Genomic DNA, 18,877 nt, shown 5'->3' on the forward strand with positions numbered 1-18,877 from the left:
GGAGCCGGATTATGTGGTTCACAGGGACTGGCTCCTAACACGCAAAATATCGGGAGTAGAACTATAGCTTGCACACTGTACCTTGATGCCGGGAGTTTGTGTCGCTGCTGTGTATGGGCCGTGCTGGGGGTGCGCATTTTGTAAAGTGTATGCGCTTTCCAGGTATCACGACAGACTAGAGTTACGAGTAACCGCTCCTCTTATGATCGAGCTCCAGCAAGTTGACGTCTTTTGTCAAGGAACCGGGCTATTATAACACTTTCCGGATCCTAAGATCGACTATACAACTAATTGCGTCTGTCTACACGTTCACTATGCTGTGTCTTCTCGCTGGATGGATGCCTATGTAAGGCGCAGATCAAATGATGAAGGCTTACGCTACCCCCGAAATAATTGGTTGCCTTGCATGGAAGTTTACGATTCTCGAGACTATGCCTTCTCTGCGTCCTTCAGCATCCGGAGCACGCCGTCAACATCTTTATCTGCCCCATGGATCGCTTTCAGCCATACATACCTCCCGCAAAGCATTCGTAATCCTTCTATTGTCGTGTCGAAACAGATGCGCGGCGCATTTGTCCCTCGCCTACGAGATGTGGCAACTTAGAGTACGTACGCGAAGATCATTCCACTTCGCAGTATTGCTAATCATGTCTGCATGCTTGTCATCGCGCCGCCAACCTGTAGACGCGAGAAGGTGGCCCTCCACGAGACTCTTCTGTGTACCTTTGCGGAGCTCGGCAGCAGTCCCTAAGGTAGTGAAGGGCGTCCCCACCTCAGACCGGTTCTTCGTCTTCTTCACGGACAGCAAAATCGATTTCGTTACCCCGCTCGCGCCGCGAGCTTTGGTAGCGACAGTTAGTGGGACGGCCATGCTCCAGGACGGCCGCGTCATCACGGCGGATGCCTTCGTGTTCGGAGCCGGCTTTCGCTCGTCATGGACGAACATAATAAACAATGCACGACGTCTCTGCTTGCTGCTCTTCCGTGCTCTGAAGAAGTCCTGCAGAAGAAACACACTAGGAGATCAGCTTAGACGTCCACCCGGCACCACCTGAGGACCAGATGTACCAGGGGAATGCATGCGCCCCGTCGTTCGCCACTGTCAGCAACCAACAATCCAACTGGACTGGGCTACGACAAGGCTGAGGAGACAGACGAGAGGAATGGAGGTGAGTAAAGACCAGCTCGAGTCTGGCTTGTTATTGAGCAGTACGAGCTCCTTATATACATGTCAGACTCAATTCCTAGATTATACTACAAATATACAGAGGTGTATGGAAAGTAAAAGAATACTGTGGAATCCGGGAGAACCATCCGGAATGTGTAACGTTCATGACATTACCCCCCCGTCTAGAATCGTGTCCTCACGATTATTTACCAGTTGATCCAAAGCCTCCCGTCCCTCGTTGAGTTTCTGTTAAACTTGATACCTCCTCAATATTACATGATGCAATACATTCCAGAATGACTTGTGCGATTCGATCACCAGCGCGTACCTGAAAAGGTTGATTGGTGGTGTTGATCATCACCACACGTACTTCTCCAGTGTAATCTCGGTCTATGACTCCCAGCGCCGATATCTATCCCTTTGACCGCTAATCTGCTTTGTGGCGCAATCCGTGCATAGGTTCCATGAGGGGCACACATTGCTATGCCAGTGCCGACAATCTTATGATCTCATGCCGGTATTTTAACGCTCTCGGCCGAGTAGAGATTGAGACCAGCGGCTTCTTCTGATCCTTGCTTCGGGAGAATTCCACCCATTCGTTGTACCAAAACAGTGGTATCGTGCGTGAGTATGTGAACAGGTCGTGTCAACAGAGGGGGAATTCTAATCATCATAGGCGCGGGTTTATCAGGACGTCTCGCATGGAATTCCTGAAGGAGTTCTTGACAATTGGTCAAGTTCGCCCGTGATTCCCAGCAATGACGATCGCCATGAGGGCTGTTCTTCCAGAGAACCTGATACTCAAGGTTTCCGTTTTGATCACAGCGGGAGTCGAAAATTTCTTCGACTTCCCATTCTTCTTTGCCATTTATGAGATCAGGGACTACCGGTTTATGTTGCTGCAAGGGGTATGTTGGTTCTTTGAAGGGACTGAGAAGACTTTCATTGAACACGGGGTGTTGTTTCCATTGGCGCGGAAGTTCCAACTCGTAGGCAGAGGCACCAACTTTGCATTTGACCTTGAAAGGTCCGTATCGCTTATCGTCAAGCTTTTTCATTGGCCTGTCGGTTCAGATGTTTATCCCTTCTAGCCAAACTTTATCCCTGACCTTGTACTCTGGCCCGCTCTTCCTTTTCCTATCATAGAAACGTTTCATGGATTCCTGTGCTAATCCTATAGCCACACTGGTATCCTCGCATACTCGACTCATTTGATCAACAAATTGTTGGACATTTTTGCTCAGTCCTTCTCGTATCAATTGAGTTCCTTCGTAAGGGTGATACCCTTTATTGACAAAGAAAGGGGTATATCTGGTAGAAGAGTGGACTTTGTTATTGTACAAAAATGCTGCAAGAGGCAGCCATTCGGCCCAATCGGCCTGTCGGTAGTTGATGAATAATCGGAGATACTGTTCTATCTCTCAATTGATACGTTCCGTTTGTCCATCTGTCTGGGGGTGATATGCGGTTGATGGGTTGGCTTCGATTCCGAGAGATCGGTATAACTCAGAGATGAACTGATTCTTGAATTCAGTTTCTCTGTCGCTGATGATCTTTCAGAGTAGTCCATGATGTGCGACTACGTTATCTCGAAGCGCCTTCCCCCATCCTTCAGCGTTAAGCTCAATGGTACTTGATATCGCGATTATCTGCTTAGAGTACATGCAGACAATTATGAAGATGGCATTGTATCTGAATGAGTCTGGTAATACGCCTATCTTATCCACGGAGATTACTTCCCAGGGTCGTGAAGAAATTTTGTTTGGGAATAAAAGTCTGGTAGGTTGTGTCGTGTGAACTTTGGTCTTTTGGCATTTCTCGCACCTGGCCATGTACTTCCGGATGTCTTCTCAGATTCGAGGCCACCAGTAGTTGTGCGTGACCATTTCATGCGTTTTGTATTGGCCAAGATGTCCAGCCAATGGGGTATCGTGGCGATGAGCAATAATTTGCTCATGGAGTTTCCTATTTACCAGTACGTAGATATGGTTTTTCCACGTAACAAGTCCGGTACTATCTTTGTTCCAGTCCTTGTCTTTGTTCTGTAGAGCTACGGTAACTAGCGAATCTTGGTTCTTTTTGTATTTTTTAATTTCTGTGATCCAGTCCTGGTCGATTCCTTCTAAACTAAATACAGTACTACGGATCAAAGCACGAAAATGTTCTGGTTTTAACAGTACAATATCAGAATTGTCCTCTTTTCCTGCATTGTGTCGCTTTTGACGAGATAGTCCGTCTGCCTTGCCATTAGATTTCCCGGGTTTGTGATGCAGCGAGTATTGGTATTCAGCTAATTCAGTTACCCATCGGGCTTGATGCCGATTGAGCTTCTGCGCCTTTCGGAAGTATTCTAGATTCTTGTGATCCGTCCATATTTCAAACGGATGTATGACGCCCATGAGGTACTGACGCCACTCATCAAGACTAGTCATGATTGCGAGAAGTTCCTTATCATAAATCTCGTAATTTCTTTTGGCAGCTGTCATAGCTTTGGACAGATAAGCGACAGGCTTCCATTTGCTATCTTGCTTCTGAGCTAATTCTGCTCCTACAGCGAAGTCCGAAGCGTCGCATTCTACTCGGTAGGGGTCGTTGTCATTGGGTATGGCCAGTACTGGCGCTGTGCAGAGAGTGTTCTTCAGGCTGGTAAATGCTACTTCTTGTTTGACGGCCCATTTGAAAGTAGTGTTGCCTGTTAGTGAGCTGAGCAGTTTTGCTATTTTGCCATAATCTCGTATGAACCTTTAGTAGAAGTTGGTGAACCCAAGGAATGCCTGAATGTCTCGTTTGCACTTGGGTTGAGGCCAATTGACAACTCCTTCTATCTTGACTGGGTCCATGCGGACAACTCCTTTTCCTATCATCCCGAGGTATTCTATCTCTGACTTCTCGAACTCGCACTTTTCCGGTTTCAGATAAAGTTTGTGTTCTCTTAAAATCTGAAGAACTTGCCACATGATCCGGCGGTGTTCTTTCGAATCTTGAGTGAAGATTGTGATGTCATCTAGATAGACTACCACGTGTTCTTGACTGATGAGATCTCGGAATATGTCGTTCATCATAGTCTGGAATGTAGCCGGGGAATTGGTAAGACCGAAAAACATGACTAGTGGCTCGAATAGTCCTTGATTCATTAGGAACGCCGCCTTCTCTTCGTCTCCTTCTTTGATGCGGATGTTGTTGTATCCCCATCGGACGTCTAGTTTTGTAAAGTACCGCACTTGCTTCAACTTGTCCACTAGTTCCTGTATCAAAGGAAGTGGGTAGCGGTTTTTAATTGTCAGCTCATTTAGCTTCCAATAATCTTGCACGGGTCGAAGTCGTCCATCTTTCTTTTTGACAAAGAAGAACGGAGAAGCCCACGGGAATTTCGATGGTCGGATTCTCCTGGTTCGGAGGTTCTCTTCTATGAACTCATCAAGTTCTTTTTGTTCGTTTACGGAGATAGGGTAGACTTTGCAACTGATTGGTTGCGCGCCTGGTGTGAGTTCGATTGCATGATCCCACAGTCGTCTTTGCGGTAAAGAGTTGAAGTCTTCTTTGCTGAATACGTCGGAGTAGTCGTGATAGTGACTTGGGACAGTATTTTCAAAAGTCTTGGCTTCGTGTTTCAGACTCTTTAATCGCTAGATCAGTGGCTGTGGTGTGAATACGTGCTGCTCCCATAGCAAAGTATGTTTCGTGGTCTAGAATAAAAATTCTATTCCCTTCTTCTAGGCGAGCCTTCGGATCGCTGGGTTCTTCATGATCGGCATTAATATCAATTAACCGGGCAGCATATTTACAAGTGATCGGGCACCAATCAAATTGAATGACTTGTTTCTGCCAATCAATAGATGGATTATGAATCTGGAGCCACTCATATCCTAGGAAGATTGGAGTCTTCCCGAGATTGGTAACGGCAAAAGGAAGCCGTTCAACGTAATCCTGAATTTCAACCCTTAGCTCAACGAAGTCTGTGATTGCCCTGCCAGCGTTGTGCGTTCCATCTGCATTGTATACCAGGATTGGAGATGGCAACTTTTTTGTGGCAATATTATTGTCATGTACAAATTGCGCATTGATCGACAATCCTGTACATCCCGTATTTAACAGCGCTTTGATTGACAAGCGCTGTTGTGTGTCCAGGATAGTAACAATCATGGGGACATCCATCTGCGCCCCTTTTCTTCCTCAAACAAAGTGAGGTTTCTTCCGTAATTCATTTAGGAAGTCGATTGCTTCCTCTTCTTTCATCTGCCTGATCTGATTCATACAGGCTTCGGAGGCGTCAACACTCTTCTTTGAGTGTACCCATTCAGCCAGCAATCTAAGCGCTGCTTCTTCCTTGCTGACTATCCATTGGCAGATCTATGCCACCGTCCATGGGGTGTGGCGCTGCCACTGCGTAGGTTCAGTCTGATTCGAGGTAGGAGGTAATTTTTTATTCGGGGGAATTAAGCAAGAGGGTTGAGCCTCTCCACGCCACTCTGTGGACACCCCTTTCTTTTGTTGTATATACATTGGGACTCCAAACCAAGAACACAGATAGTTCGTAAAATTCTCTTCAGTCAACTCGGCTATGCGCCCAGCTGACCGCTTGCAAAACCCTTCATTACAGCGCAAATTTCGTTGTGAATTGCCTTCTTCCAATCAAATGGTTTGGCTGTTGCCACAGGTGCTTCATTAAGCAATGCGAGTGGTGCGAATGTATTGGTAGTGAGAACTACCGGAGTTTCTGCGGCCCGTACTTGTTGGGCTTGCTGCCTGTTAGGGCAATTTTGTGATATGTGACCCTGTTGGCCACATCGGAAGCAGAGACCTTGGTGTCGCACCTGGTCTAACTCCATTGGCTGTCCCCTGCCGCCGAACATAGTGCCTGTCCCATCGCGGCGTGTTTGAACTGGGGCGCTTGCAGTTGGCGCAGCTGGGTTAGCCTGCGTTTGTGGTGCGTTTTGCGCCTGCTGCTGTCGAGGCTGAAACTGTCCCTGTCACTGGGATTGTGGGTTCCGCCTGCGGTATTGCTGCTGGTTCAGGTCAACGCAAGCGACCCTTTGCTTGTAAAGCAAATACGTAGTGGGAATTTCCTCCAACGAATTGTACAGGAGCCGAATGATGTCGGCCCGGAGTGCCTTTTCCAGAAGCAATTTGAGTTCCTGGAAGTGGTTCTCGAAGTCATGAATATTTGCCTGAAAGGCGCACAACTCGAACTTCGAGAAGAATTCTTGTGCTGATAGTGTGCCCATCTGCATTGCCTGCAGTCAATCGTAGGCTTCTGACGCCTCATCGATTAGGAAGTGTCTGTCTAAATCTTCCCATAGCGCCTTTGTGGTCTGGATCACCGTATCTTCATTGGTGTCATATTTCTTCATGTACGTGGCGACGTATTTGCCAGCATGTCCTCCTTTCATGTACGACAGGATCATGAGGACCCTATCGAACTGCTCAGGTAGCTGCTTCCTCTGCGTGACTACGTAAAGCTTCATCTGTGTCTTCCAAGAAAGGTACTTGGATTTTGTGCCATCGAAGGTGTCTGATTTCATTGCACTTCCATTAATGAAGGCGGCATTGTCTTGGACTTTGGCCATTGCGCCAGGATCCGATGGAGAAGATGGTGGAGTAGGGGGGCGACGATGGAACAGGCTTGGTAGTTCAGAATTTTCCACAGCTTCTTCCACGGGGTCTGGTGGACCTTCTGGTGGTACTTCGGCTTCTCCAAGGGCGATTGATCGGAGATGCTCAGTAACTGACTCAAAGGTGTCGCGTCTTCCTCTGGGTTCTGAGCCAGATGCTACTGTTTGAGGAACAGCAAGAGATTTGTTGGGTTCTCCGGTGGGAACTCTTTCTAATAATTCTCCAAGTAATCCTTCTTCGCACCGAGGACAGCGATCAATATTTCTTGGGGAATGCGGACACAGTTGTTGCGCACAATAGTGTACTGTTCCGCTATTGTTGTAGATGAACCATCCTTTGAGTTCTCGGTGGTTATATCCTCTACAGCCACAAGAGGGTCTAGAGGTCATATGCTACTGAGTCCGTGAAGCTTGTTTGCAGCAGCCCTGGGACCAATCATGTTGGAACGACCAGATCAGGGATAGAGTTCGCCAAAGATGGGAATTTCTGAAAAAGAACCAAAGCGTTATCTTAATACAGTTCTAGGATTACTACAACAGCCCAAAGAGCACTTGTGTCTCTTCGGTCCGACATCCGGAAAGGGATCGTCGATCTAACTGTTGTCGCTTTTCCGACGCCTGGCCGCAACCAGTTGCCACGTCGTACTCAGGAATATCTGCTTGCCTGCTGCAAAGCGTGTAACACCGCCTATGGTAGGGCAGGGTACGATTCTAATTGGATGGAGCTCTGTCCAGCCGCCTAAGGGCTGGTGATTACAGAGGTGGCTTCGGGGATGTGTGATGATAAAATGCGCAAATGCACGGAGAAGGGTTCCAGGGGTCTTGATGCGGTAGAGTTGATAGGGTTAGGATTGGGGTGAAATTTCGGTTGGGTAAATGAAATGGATCGTCGTGTGGAGATGGGTGATGGTTGGTGTGGGAGTGACGAGGATCGTCGTAGGGCAGTTGGTGGAGACTCGAGCTAATGTCAGCAACCAACAATCCAACTGGACTGGGCTACGACAAGGCTGAGGAGACAGACGAGAGGAATGGAGGTGAGTAAAGACCAGCTCGAGTCTGGCTTGTTATTGAGCAGTACGAGCTCCTTATATACATGTCAGACTCAATTCCTAGATTATACTACAAATATACAGAGGTGTATGGAAAGTAAAAGAATACTGTGGAATCCGGGAGAACCATCCGGAATGTGTAACATTCATGATAGCCACCCTGCACTGTGCCGGCATACTCCTCAGACAGGTAGACCCCCCGATCGAGGCAGCGGCGACAATATATCGCGTAATCGTTCCGGCGAAGAGAGGGATTTTGAATTGCCACTTTGTGACCAATAGCGCCATAGTACGTGCTCTGTCTACCGTGACTTCACTGACGATGCGAAGCTGATGGCCATTGCAGCATACGGCGAACCCCGGACACCTCTATGAGGTTTGTTTCTACTGGATCGTGTCCTGTTTCCGCTGCGACCTGTCCCTGCGCGTACCTACGATGATCCAGGCTGGTGTCGAGGCCGCGGAGAGAAGCAACTCGTGGACACGCGTGCGCTTTCCCGGTATGCTCGGGTACATGAGCGAATCGTATGTTGGAGTCGTAGCAGCGTTAGGGTATACCACACATTGCTCGCAGATGCATCCCAAGACTGACGAAGTGGATCTCACAGATAGCCACAGCCGGCTGACACACTGCTCGAGAACATGGACCTGCCGATCACTGCATGTGTAGTGCGGGAATTGGTTGACCTGGCCGTTCCAAGTAATTGACCTAATGAAGATTGAGCATCTGAATAACGAATGAAGAACGCGATGCAAAACGTGGGCAGTGTGACACAGGCAATGAGAACAGTGGGACATCCTTCTTTCAGAGAGTAGTGACGGTGCATAAACATCAAATTTGGGGTTGAGGTTAGGGTTTGTCGCGTCGTGTCTGCTTAATGTTTCCTACTGCATCCAGCCCGTCTTCCGCACCGTCGTGCGCGTCTTCCGCTGTGTATTCTTTCTTTCTATATTCTATATAGTTATGTGCTAACGACTTTAACCCTGACCTTCTTCCAGTGAGCAGAAGGCAAGCAAGTACAATGCGATACACAGACGGACACACTGCGGATCCTTTGGATAAGATGCCATTCACTCAAACATAAACTATGACGCGAAGCGTTGATCGACGACGCGCAAGCGTAAAAAATAAACGGCCTACACAGATACGGCCGCGAAGATCGAGAGAGAGGTGAGAGCCTAAGCTCCTAAAGTCGACAGCTTCAACTGTCCGAACACCGAGACAAGCACAACGTGGAGAGCAGATCCAGTACACGGGGCACTAACACAAAGCGCAAAGGAGTGCAAGCTAAAGTACAGGCTGCAAGCATGTGGCGTAAAGCGGCACAGGGCGGTAAGCGCAGTTTTTTTCTTGCGCCGAAAAAAAGTGCGCTTACCACCCAGTGCGGGGGGATAACTCGTATAACGCGTGTCTTTAACCACATGTCCCGAAAGTAAGTAACTACTATTTGTCACCCCTTACTCACCATATACCCGCCGCATGCCCCTGATCGACCGAGCTCTGTTACTTCCGCACACCCTTCCGGCCAAGCCGCCGCAGGCGGCAGGATGATCTGCCAAGATACTGCTGTGCTCCAGAGTCCAGACGAGTCCAGACCGCAAGGATGCATAAGGCTCAAGTGCGAAGGAGTGATACCGGGCAAGGGTTAGACTCCATAAATGGAACTGAAACAAGGAAAAAAAAGTGCGCATCAAGAAAATGAATCAGTTACGACGCGCGACGCGTTACATGCGTCGGAACAGTCCGGGCTGAATCCAACAGCTGAGACATCCAACCGCTCAACATGGCTATGGTCTCAGACTTTCCAATTAACTGAAGAAAAATCGCCCACCAATTGGCCAGAGCTGGTCAGCTGCTTGTGCCAGAGTGAAAACACCGTGCATTTGGTTCACCATCAGTTGCAGCTCCACGCCGGGCTTCAGCTCTTCCTTCCCTCCTGCATATTGCAAGCTACGAGTAGCATTGGTTCTGTGAGTACCATTTCGCGTCCAAATAGATCTGTGCTGGGGGTTCCGTAACAAGATTCCTCGGAGGCTTGTGGTCTGTTTCATGGTGCCGGGTCCGATCAGTAATCTCCGCACCACCGATAATGAGCACAAGTTGTCTACTTCGCTTGTGCGCGACGCTGATTGTCTTCGCCCCTGAAGGCCCTCTATAAAGCCGATATCTCTCGGGGTTCTTAACTGCACTGTCGCCGACATGGACAGTTTTGAGCTCGAAAAATCGATCTGCGTCATCGGGTCCGGCGCAGCTGGCCTGATCAGTGCACAAGTGCTCGTCCAGGATGGCTTCAAGAACGTCGAGGTCATCACCTGCGACCAGTCTCCGGGCGGCACGTGGGCTGAGGAGCGAATGTACCCCGAGCTCAAGATTAACAAGTGAGTGCCATAGCATATTCGCTTGTAGAAGTCATTGACACCGGGACACTCTGATACGTAGCGTCTATGGAGAGTACAGATTCTCTTCCTTGCCTATGCCTCCACCGACAGATACGACTAAATCAGGCGGCCGGTTAGGCGGAGAAGATATGCGGCTATACATGGAGAGCTTCGCAGACAGGTTTCTGAGGGGCAAGCTGCGGTATAACACTATCGTGACTAATATTCGTTCCGCGAAGCCGGATCTCTCCACTCTTAGCAGCCCTCCCAGCAAGCGGTGGATTATCACTGTTCGCGACCGCAACACAGGCGAGGAGAGTCAGCTCAGGTATGACAGGGTTGTGTTATGCACCGGAGTATGTTGCACTCTGCACCTAAATGCGCTGGGGCTGTTCATTCATGTTGGATTTCATATAGGGGTGCAGCACACCGAAGTATCCCGTTTCCTTGTCGCCTGAAGCTGCAAAGGTTAAGGGCTTCAAGGGGCCTGTCTTCCATTCGCTCGATTTCAAGAAAAACGTGGATAAGCTACTAAAAGCCGTGCAGCCCCAATCTGACCCTAATCCGGGCCATGCAGTGGTCATCGGTGGCGGAAAATCAGCCTGGGAGTAAGCAGACTCTTTCATTGACAAATACGCATTAAGTTCAAACATTGGTATGGCACAGCGCTGCAGCATACCTCGCCAACCGTGGTAGGAAGGTCTCCGTGGTCTTTGAGACGTCAGATTCTGTGATGGGCACCGCCAGTCCTCTACCGGAGTTTGTCCGAAAAAGTAGACTACTGGCTGTACTATCGTCGAGTCGCATAATCAACACCAGGCTTGAGTATGTGTTCTGCACAGACTTCTTGGTATGGTATCTTGCTCTGACTCTTTGTCGTTACTAGATGGTTCCTCCACCAAACCTGGCTCGGCAGCAAAATCACACATTTCGTATGGAATCGACTCGCTGAAGATTCAGTACGCCATTCATTCAATTCAAAGTCACGTCTCTACTGACGGGCTTCGTACAGTTCAAAGCTCTCGGCGTTCCGAAGGACTCGCCTCTTCGGAACACGCATAGCTTGTTCTGGGGCCTGCGCCTAAATGATGAAGGCGTTCCATCGCCAGACCGCTTCTTCGGCCTCGTCAAGGATGGCAAGATTGACCTCATCGCTCCCGCCCGCGCTACGGGCTTCGGCAGCGACGGAAGCTCGGTCATACTGGGAGATGGGCGCGTCATAGCGGCGGACGCTGTCGTCCTCTGTACTGGCTTCCAATCGTCGTGGACCGACATCTTTGACAGTGCGCGATAACTTCTCCCACTACGCTGCAGGGTACTGACAGGTCTCCACAGAGGAAACCTACGAGGAGATCGGCCTGGACGTCCACCCACCGCCGCCCGAGGATAAGGAATACCGGAAAGAATACGCGTACGCGTCGCTTGCCAACCCGTCCGGCACCGGTGCACTCCTCAGACAGTTGGACCCCACGGCAGAGAACGCTGCGGCGATATACCGCGGGATAATTCCGGCGAAGAGCATCCTGAACCGCGACTTTGCGGTCAATGGCAGCATCGTGCGTTTCCCTCCACCTCTCACAGACGACCCGAAGCTGACAATTATTGCAGTTTACAACGAACCCCGGATATGTCTTCGAGATCTGTGCACACTGGATCGCGTCCTACTTCCGCAGGGATCCGTTCCTACGCGTGCCTACAACAGTCGAGGCTGCTGTCGAGGACGCGGAGAGGAACAACTCGTGGCTACGCGTGCGCTTCCCGGGCATGCTCGGGTGGGCGAACGACTCATATTCTGCTGATATGGCAATGCTGGGGTATGTCACATTACGCCTGCCAAAGGAACACAGAATAACTCAGCGACTTCTCGCAGATGGCCACAGCTGGCTGACACGCTACTCCAGGATATGGACCTGCCGATCATGCGAAGCGGCGGGAACTGGTTTACCTGGCCGTTCAAAGTACTTGACTTGAAGGAAATAGAGTATCTTGAGGAAGAGCGTATCGCAAAGCGCGTACAGCATACGACACGGGCATAAAAGACACATCATAATATTCTCGCTTCTATCCTTTTTTAATCTAAGAGTATCTTTCATTTGCACCGAGCACTCCTTAAGATATTTGCGAACACGGGTACATAGAAGTTTATAACGACATGCAGAGAGCGAGAGTAATTGCCATACGATACACGAGGTGTCTGACAGTCCATGCAATGAAACAAGATATTACAGATATACCGAGACCAGCGCCACGATACTGCACTTTTATCTGCCGTCTCTATCGGGCGCGCTACACCTGGCTGAGAGGTTCGTAACCGCTGCGGTTGGAGGACCTGCCCAAGCCGAAGCCCATGAGGAGGCTCTGACGGAGAGACTTGCGCCCGTTCTCCTCGCCGTCGTCGCGCGCGCGCTGGCGCTTTGCCTCGAGAAAACCCTCAGACGGGACGTCGTACAGCCGCTCATACTCGACACCGAGCTCGCGGCCCATCGACCAGAAGTCTTTGCAGTTGCCGACGATACCGAGATGGAACGGGTTCGGCGCCTTAGCTGCGCGTGCGAGCCCGTCGGCCGCCTTGCCCTTCGTGAACCGGTCGAAGCCAAGTAGGTTCATAAGGAAGCCTCCGCCGCCGCACAGCCCGTGCCGATGGTGATGATGACTGTGGCCCGTCGTGTCGTCTGAGCCCGCATGCTGGTGCTGATGACCCATCTGCTGCCCCAGGCTGGCGCCACCGCGACCACCCATGAAGCCGTAGCGACCTAGGTTGGAGACTTCGAGCGTGGTCATTTGTCGCGCGACCTGCCAGAGCTGAGTAATAAGGAGCACGACCGTCCACGACAGCTGCAGTGTTGCCCAGGCGGTGACAGACACGAGGAAGGTATCGGCCGCTGTGATGGCACAGAGGTAGGACGGGAGGACACATGAAGGGGAAATATGAGGGGATTCCGTGGGTATCGAAAACGATGAGAAGTCTGGTAAGTACACAGGTTAGAATGGTCGCATGGGAACATCTGCATAAATCACTTACATGCAAAAGCGAGGTAGTCAAAAAGAGCAATGCCAATGACGAGGGTAAGCACAAAGAGCAGGAATTGGCGATGATTGCCGGCACCAACTGAAAAGCTTCTTCAGCAACAATTCAGATAATCTTGCCTGGGTATACATACTGCAATTCCACACCCACGGGCAGTGACTAACAGAGGCGTATGAGTACCAGTATATAACGAGACAAACAATACGCACTGGTCATGACGAGCGACGCATTTGTCGCAAACTCGACAGTGCTTGGAGCGCAACGGCTTACGAGCCATGCACTGTATGCAAAATGTTTGACCATTGAGGCGTCCTTCTGACGCCAAGTCTTCAATGATGGACTTCAGCTCAGCGTCGCTAGACGGCTTGGGACATGTTCCAGGATCGAGGCTGATGGCGCGGAAGAAGTTATATGCGCAGAGACCGAACGTCAGCGCAAAGGAAAGATGGGTGAATGCGTGCGATTGGGCCTCTGCAACTTTGATGAGTAGCCGACAGGGGAAGTGAGACAGCCGCAACTCACGGTGCAGCAAACGCGTTATCCAGGCATAGGCGACCCACACCATAGAACCGAAGATGATACCAGCGAAATATGGGCTTGCTGTTACACTGTCGGTATAATTGGACCTGTCCAAAAAAACGCGGGTGACAATCTATACTTCCATCAGCATCAAGGCCCGTCGCATTCTCAAAATGTACTCACATGGTGCATGGCAAAGAACAGAGCCATAGCGAGGATAATGCCGGTGAACCAAGGAAGGATTGATAGGGTCATGAACATGAGCCACAGGAATATTGCCGGGAGTATAAAGATGGCGACCTTCGTATTCCGCTGCAAGGAGATGAGCTACAGGTGAAACGAAGCAGCATATATGCGTACCTCGCTGAGAGGTTTCGTCTTCTTGACCCCGTCCTCAGTGAACCCACCCTCCTCCAAAGCCCGCTTCCATGCTCCCAGGCTCTTCAGCTCTACCGCCATGTCTCGGGCCGTTCTACCTTCGCCGTCCTTGGCTGCAATGTCCGCGCCGGCCTCTATCAGTCTTCGGATGCAGACTCGGTTGCCGCGAACGACTGCCCAATGGAGCGGGGTGAGACCAGCATCATCTTTCGTACCGGGGCTGGCGCCGTGCTTCAGGAGCAGATCCACAGAAAGCGCGTCGCCCTGGTAGGCCGCCCACATGAGTGATGTGTGGCCCTGCGAATCTTTCGAGTCTACATTGATAGGTTGGTGCAGGAGATAGAGCAGGGGCATGACCGATGACGAGTGCGTGACGAGGTGTAGCGTATTGTAACCTTGTGCGTCGGTGATGTTCGGGTCGGCATTGTGTGCAACGAGCAGCTGAATCACGTAGAGGTAGCCGTTTCGTGCGGCCCATTGCATTGGCGTCGCCACAAGGTCACCCCCGAGAGCATCAACCTCCGCGCCCTGCTCCAGTAAAAACCGACATGCGGGGACCTGTGCGTTGATTGCAGCCCAGTGCAGCGGAGTGATGTTCTGTTCGTCGCGGTCGGTAGCTTTGGCTTTACCGGATTCTATGAGCTGTCGGATTGCCTGGACGTCGCCTCGTTGTGCAGCGACGAAGATGTTGGCCTGCGCTGTGGATGAGTCCCGGCAAATCACGCATGATGCAATCCCGCTCACATCTGGCTCCTGCACCGTCTGCAATGCTTGCGAGAACGTGAGATGAGTCGCCGTCGCCGTCTCGGCGTTGACAGAGCTCGCTGAGGGTTCCGCTCTCGAGGTCAGGCTGGGCGGTCGGTCGTCCATGGCGGTAACAGTGTCGGAGTGCGCAGCGCCTGCGATCCCGAATACGTCTGAAGGCAACGAAGCCGGTGCAGCCACGTGGCAAATGACTAACTACTATTTACGCGCATGGCGGAAGGCTATTTCAGGAAAGCGTCGGGCATCGGGAGCTTTGTGGCGCTTCTGCAACGCGGCACAAACATTAACATTGGTTGATTATCTCTATTTTGTCCTCTACATGAAACGCTGTACATTGACATAAAAATCCATGACAAGAAAACCTGATTTAAAAAAAGATACAGCTAGCGCATACATATAAAATACTGCTGCAACTGGAAAGGAAGTCTTTACTAGCTTCAAGCCGACGTTTACCACACCGGCTGGCTAATTCTCTTTTCTTCACGCTCCTCCGTAAGGTCTGCAATCTCCGAGATGTCGATGGACTTGAACGGCCAGGTGAGGAAGCTACCTCCACTTCGCATCGTCCGGAGGCTCATATCTTGCAGCAGTGCGTCGGTCGTCTGCGGCCAGCTACACAGACGAACATCAGTGAGCACATAGTGACTGCAGAAAAAGGGCGTAGCGCACTTGAAGAATGTAATATCGCCGCTGTAGCTCTCGCTGAGAGCACCGTGCGCACCGGGGTAGCGCTGCCTGAGCCACGCATTGTGCCGTTCGGTTTGGATGACCGCCTCGCCCACGGATGCAGGCATGTCAAGGAATCTGTCTTTGCGGAAGTACGACGCGATCCAGTGCGAGGCAACCTCGAAAGTGTAGCCGTTGTTCGCGGACATCTATCATCCCATGAGCTCCCATAACGCTACAAAGAAACAGAGGCGCTTACGATGGCGCCGTTGATGGCGAAATCGTGTTCGAGGATGTTCTCAGCTGGGACAATACCGCGATAGATGCACGCAGGGAACTTGTAGTTAGGCTTGGCAGGATGCGGCAAAGTTGTGCCGGACAGCGAGGCGTAGTTGGTTTCTTCGGTGTAGTTGATGTTACGCGAAGACGCAGATTCGCGCTCGAGACCCAGCTTAACTAGCGTGTTGCCTATTGTTTATGTATCAGCATGAGGTTACGATGCGCGTTCGCCGGAGGTGCTTACGGTCGAACATCTTTCCCCACGAAGACTTGAAGCCAGTGGCAACGATGACAGCATCTGCCTCGACCCGAGTGCCATCAGAGAGGACGACCGAGTGTCCGTCGCTGCCGAACTTCTCTACACGGTTGGGAGCGATGAGCTTGATCTTGCCAGCCGCAACGAGGCCATGGAAGCGGTATGGGTTCGTCTTGCCCTCATCATTGGTGCGCGCTTCCCAGAACAGGGAGTGTGAGTTCCGGAGGGGAGAGTTCTGGGGGACGGAGAGAGCACTGAACTGCAATACAATGAGTGATGGATGTGCATGACTAGTCGTCATTGAAGACTTGCCGAGTTGCTTCCTAGTGCGTTCCAGATACCGTGCGTTATCTGGCTGCCTACCCAAGTATTATGGAGGAACCGCCTGCGCCACTTGTTAGCCTCTCATTACTTGCAAAGCTTACAACTAGGCTTACTCAAGGTTGGTGTTTAACTCGGCATGGGGGGATAGGATGGACATCAACCTGTAGTGGGCGATGAGCGGAATGCCCTCTTGCTCCATCGAGCGTGGCGCTTACCTGCTCTTGCGGATGACCTCGGGCACAGGACTTTGGGTGGCGATGACTGCATCTGCGGTCTCGAAGACGACTGAAACTTTGCGTCCCTGGTTTGCAAGGAATGCGGCGGCACTAAACAGCATAGCATGTCACGCTCAATACCCGCCATTTAACATATGCAAGAGAAGACGCTCACTCTTGTGCAGACCTACCGCCGCCGATAACAATCGCCCTGCCAGGGTTGACATCCGTGATGGGCTTGACGGCAGCCAATATGCTGTCCATGTTTTTGCGGAGCTGCGCAGAGTGGAAGACAGGACCGGTGAAGCCGGCTTCCTTGGCAGCACTTTCAGTCAGGGTCGAAGGGGTGTATGGCTCACTGCAGCCCTACAGAAGACAGTTAGCGTCAGCATGAGAGCTTTAACAGCCTGGTGAAGTTGTAGAAGGACGTACTCCAGAGCAAAGGACGACCTTGTCGTAGTCGAGCTGGAATTGAGACTCAGTCTTCCTGTCCATGACATCGATTGTCCAGCCCTTGGTAGTCGATGCGCCGTCCTTGCTGGGAGCATGCCTGCTGATTCTGAGGACATCCATGTTATACCGTATCCGGCCCTTGAGGAAGCGTTCGGCAAATGACTCCATGTACTTGCGCATATCGTCTCCGGAGAGGCGGCCACCAGTCTCTTCCGAGTTTGTCGGGGCAGGCATGGGCTGGTGCGAGAACCTAAACTCGCCGTGCACACTAAATGAATGAGTCTCAGCCAGAAGAACTTCGAGAAGTAGAGTAAGACGCGTACTTGTTAATGACGAGACCAGGATACACGCGCTCCGCCGCCCAGATACCTCCCGCAGAGCTATCTCTGCTGATCACGTCGACATTGGTAAAACCATCGCGGAGGAGTGTGTGTGCAGTAATGAGCCCTGCAGCACCGGACCCAATGACGCAAATGGTCTTGGTCAACTCAGGATGTTGCGTGGTTGCCATTGCGCCTGGAGAAGGAAAGAAGTGTGTCCTCACGCTATTGCGCGTTCTGCCATTTTATGGCACTCGGAGATTCACAGGCCTTCGCAGGTCGCGGGCAGCGGTAAGAAATCATCAGGGCACTGCATAGCTTGGACGTATATGGAAAGTCGACGCCGCGTAACTCGAACTCGGCCGCAGTGATGGCGGTAAGGAGGCAAGCCACAGAGCGCCCAGTAGCGCGTCGCTACTTCGAACAGCGGGCTTGACTTCTGCTGTGCATACAGCCATTCTATCGCGGTCGTAACGATAAAGCAAACTGATGTTATGGCTGCGAACCCTCTCTGAGTACTTCAACAGTTCCACAAACCTCAGAAGCCGCCGTCCGCACCGTCTCCGACGCGCTGTCAAACGGCGGCCCTTCACTGGTCGCCCTTGCATTTCACCCACCTCGGTCCACTAGCCCAATGCGCCCGCTGACTACATGATTTATTAATGACGTATCTAGTCGAACAAAGTCCGCATACCGTCGGATATCCTTGTACGGCCACCCGGCGAAGTTGTGAACATAGTCGTCATCGCGAACCGAATGAGCCGAGACGCACACCCTGTTGCCACAACGCCAAGAAGAATACCGTTCTTTCGACACCGTCGCTTATTTATTCTAATTATACACAGCTATGCTTGTCACAGGAGATGTCCGAGGAGTCAGCATCTTCAAGCCCCAGCCATCGCGGACGACTTTGACCGTCGCCGTCGTAGCGACACTCGTCCTCCAATGATCTGCAGGATATAATGACACAAGTCTGAACTATCTCCCAGATGCCCCTGTGACATTATGCGGGTCGGGCTCGAAGGGCGAAACTTGAGAAAAATTAGTCGAGATTCGTGGTTTCCGGCTTTGACATGCGAGAATACTTTATGGCATAATTTCCCCAGCAGCCCTTGTGTTTTACTCCGAGACAACATGGGTGGATATATGGCAATCCTGTACGGCGGTATTTGTGCCAGGGCACCAGCTTGATCAATAGGGCTTGCCGCCTTTAGCAGGCGTGCTTCCTTTTACGTGAAATCATCCCAGTTAGCTATCAGCGTGGTCAACCTTGTTTGCAAGCGAGTAAAATCCAGCACTGCTTAAACTTTGTATTGCTGCTTTGCAATTTCTCTTGCCCGATGGCCCCAGAATATCTTCCAGAACGTCAATGCTTTAGGTTGCACGCGACACAGCCAGCACGTCCAGCAGCGGTGGGCAGAGCGGCAGGCTGTGTTGCGTCAACACCAGGAGCGGCCGCGAGTCAA

At 51.1% G+C, this 18,877-nt stretch overlaps 2 protein-coding genes across 2 annotated transcripts; one reads left to right on the plus strand and one right to left on the minus strand.

Moving 5' to 3' along the window:
* The first annotated feature begins 9,978 nt into the window (after positions 1-9,978).
* PHACADRAFT_149103 (uncharacterized protein) lies at positions 9,979-13,189 on the plus strand. The gene is made up of 9 exons (XM_007398729.1): positions 9,979-10,208; positions 10,270-10,564; positions 10,626-10,816; positions 10,875-11,039; positions 11,095-11,167; positions 11,221-11,491; positions 11,544-11,764; positions 11,817-12,022; positions 12,079-13,189. Exons 1-9 carry the CDS (start codon positions 10,030-10,032, stop codon positions 12,242-12,244), a joined length of 1,767 nt encoding a protein of 588 aa, XP_007398791.1. The 5' UTR covers positions 9,979-10,029; the 3' UTR covers positions 12,245-13,189.
* Positions 13,190-15,169: 1,980 nt separating this feature from the next.
* On the minus strand, positions 15,170-17,797 carry PHACADRAFT_211704 (uncharacterized protein). The gene is made up of 10 exons (XM_007398730.1): positions 17,415-17,797; positions 17,071-17,359; positions 16,814-17,004; positions 16,639-16,749; positions 16,537-16,584; positions 16,412-16,484; positions 16,088-16,358; positions 15,824-16,032; positions 15,568-15,773; positions 15,170-15,510 (listed from the first exon to the last, which is right to left on the minus strand). Exons 1-10 carry the CDS (start codon positions 17,600-17,602, stop codon positions 15,348-15,350), a joined length of 1,749 nt encoding a protein of 582 aa, XP_007398792.1. The 5' UTR covers positions 17,603-17,797; the 3' UTR covers positions 15,170-15,347.
* Positions 17,798-18,877: the final 1,080 nt, after the last annotated feature.

The sequence above is a fragment of the Phanerochaete carnosa genome, assembly GCF_000300595.1.
Source record: "Phanerochaete carnosa HHB-10118-sp unplaced genomic scaffold PHACAscaffold_8, whole genome shotgun sequence".
NCBI lineage: Eukaryota > Fungi > Basidiomycota > Agaricomycetes > Polyporales > Phanerochaetaceae > Phanerochaete > Phanerochaete carnosa.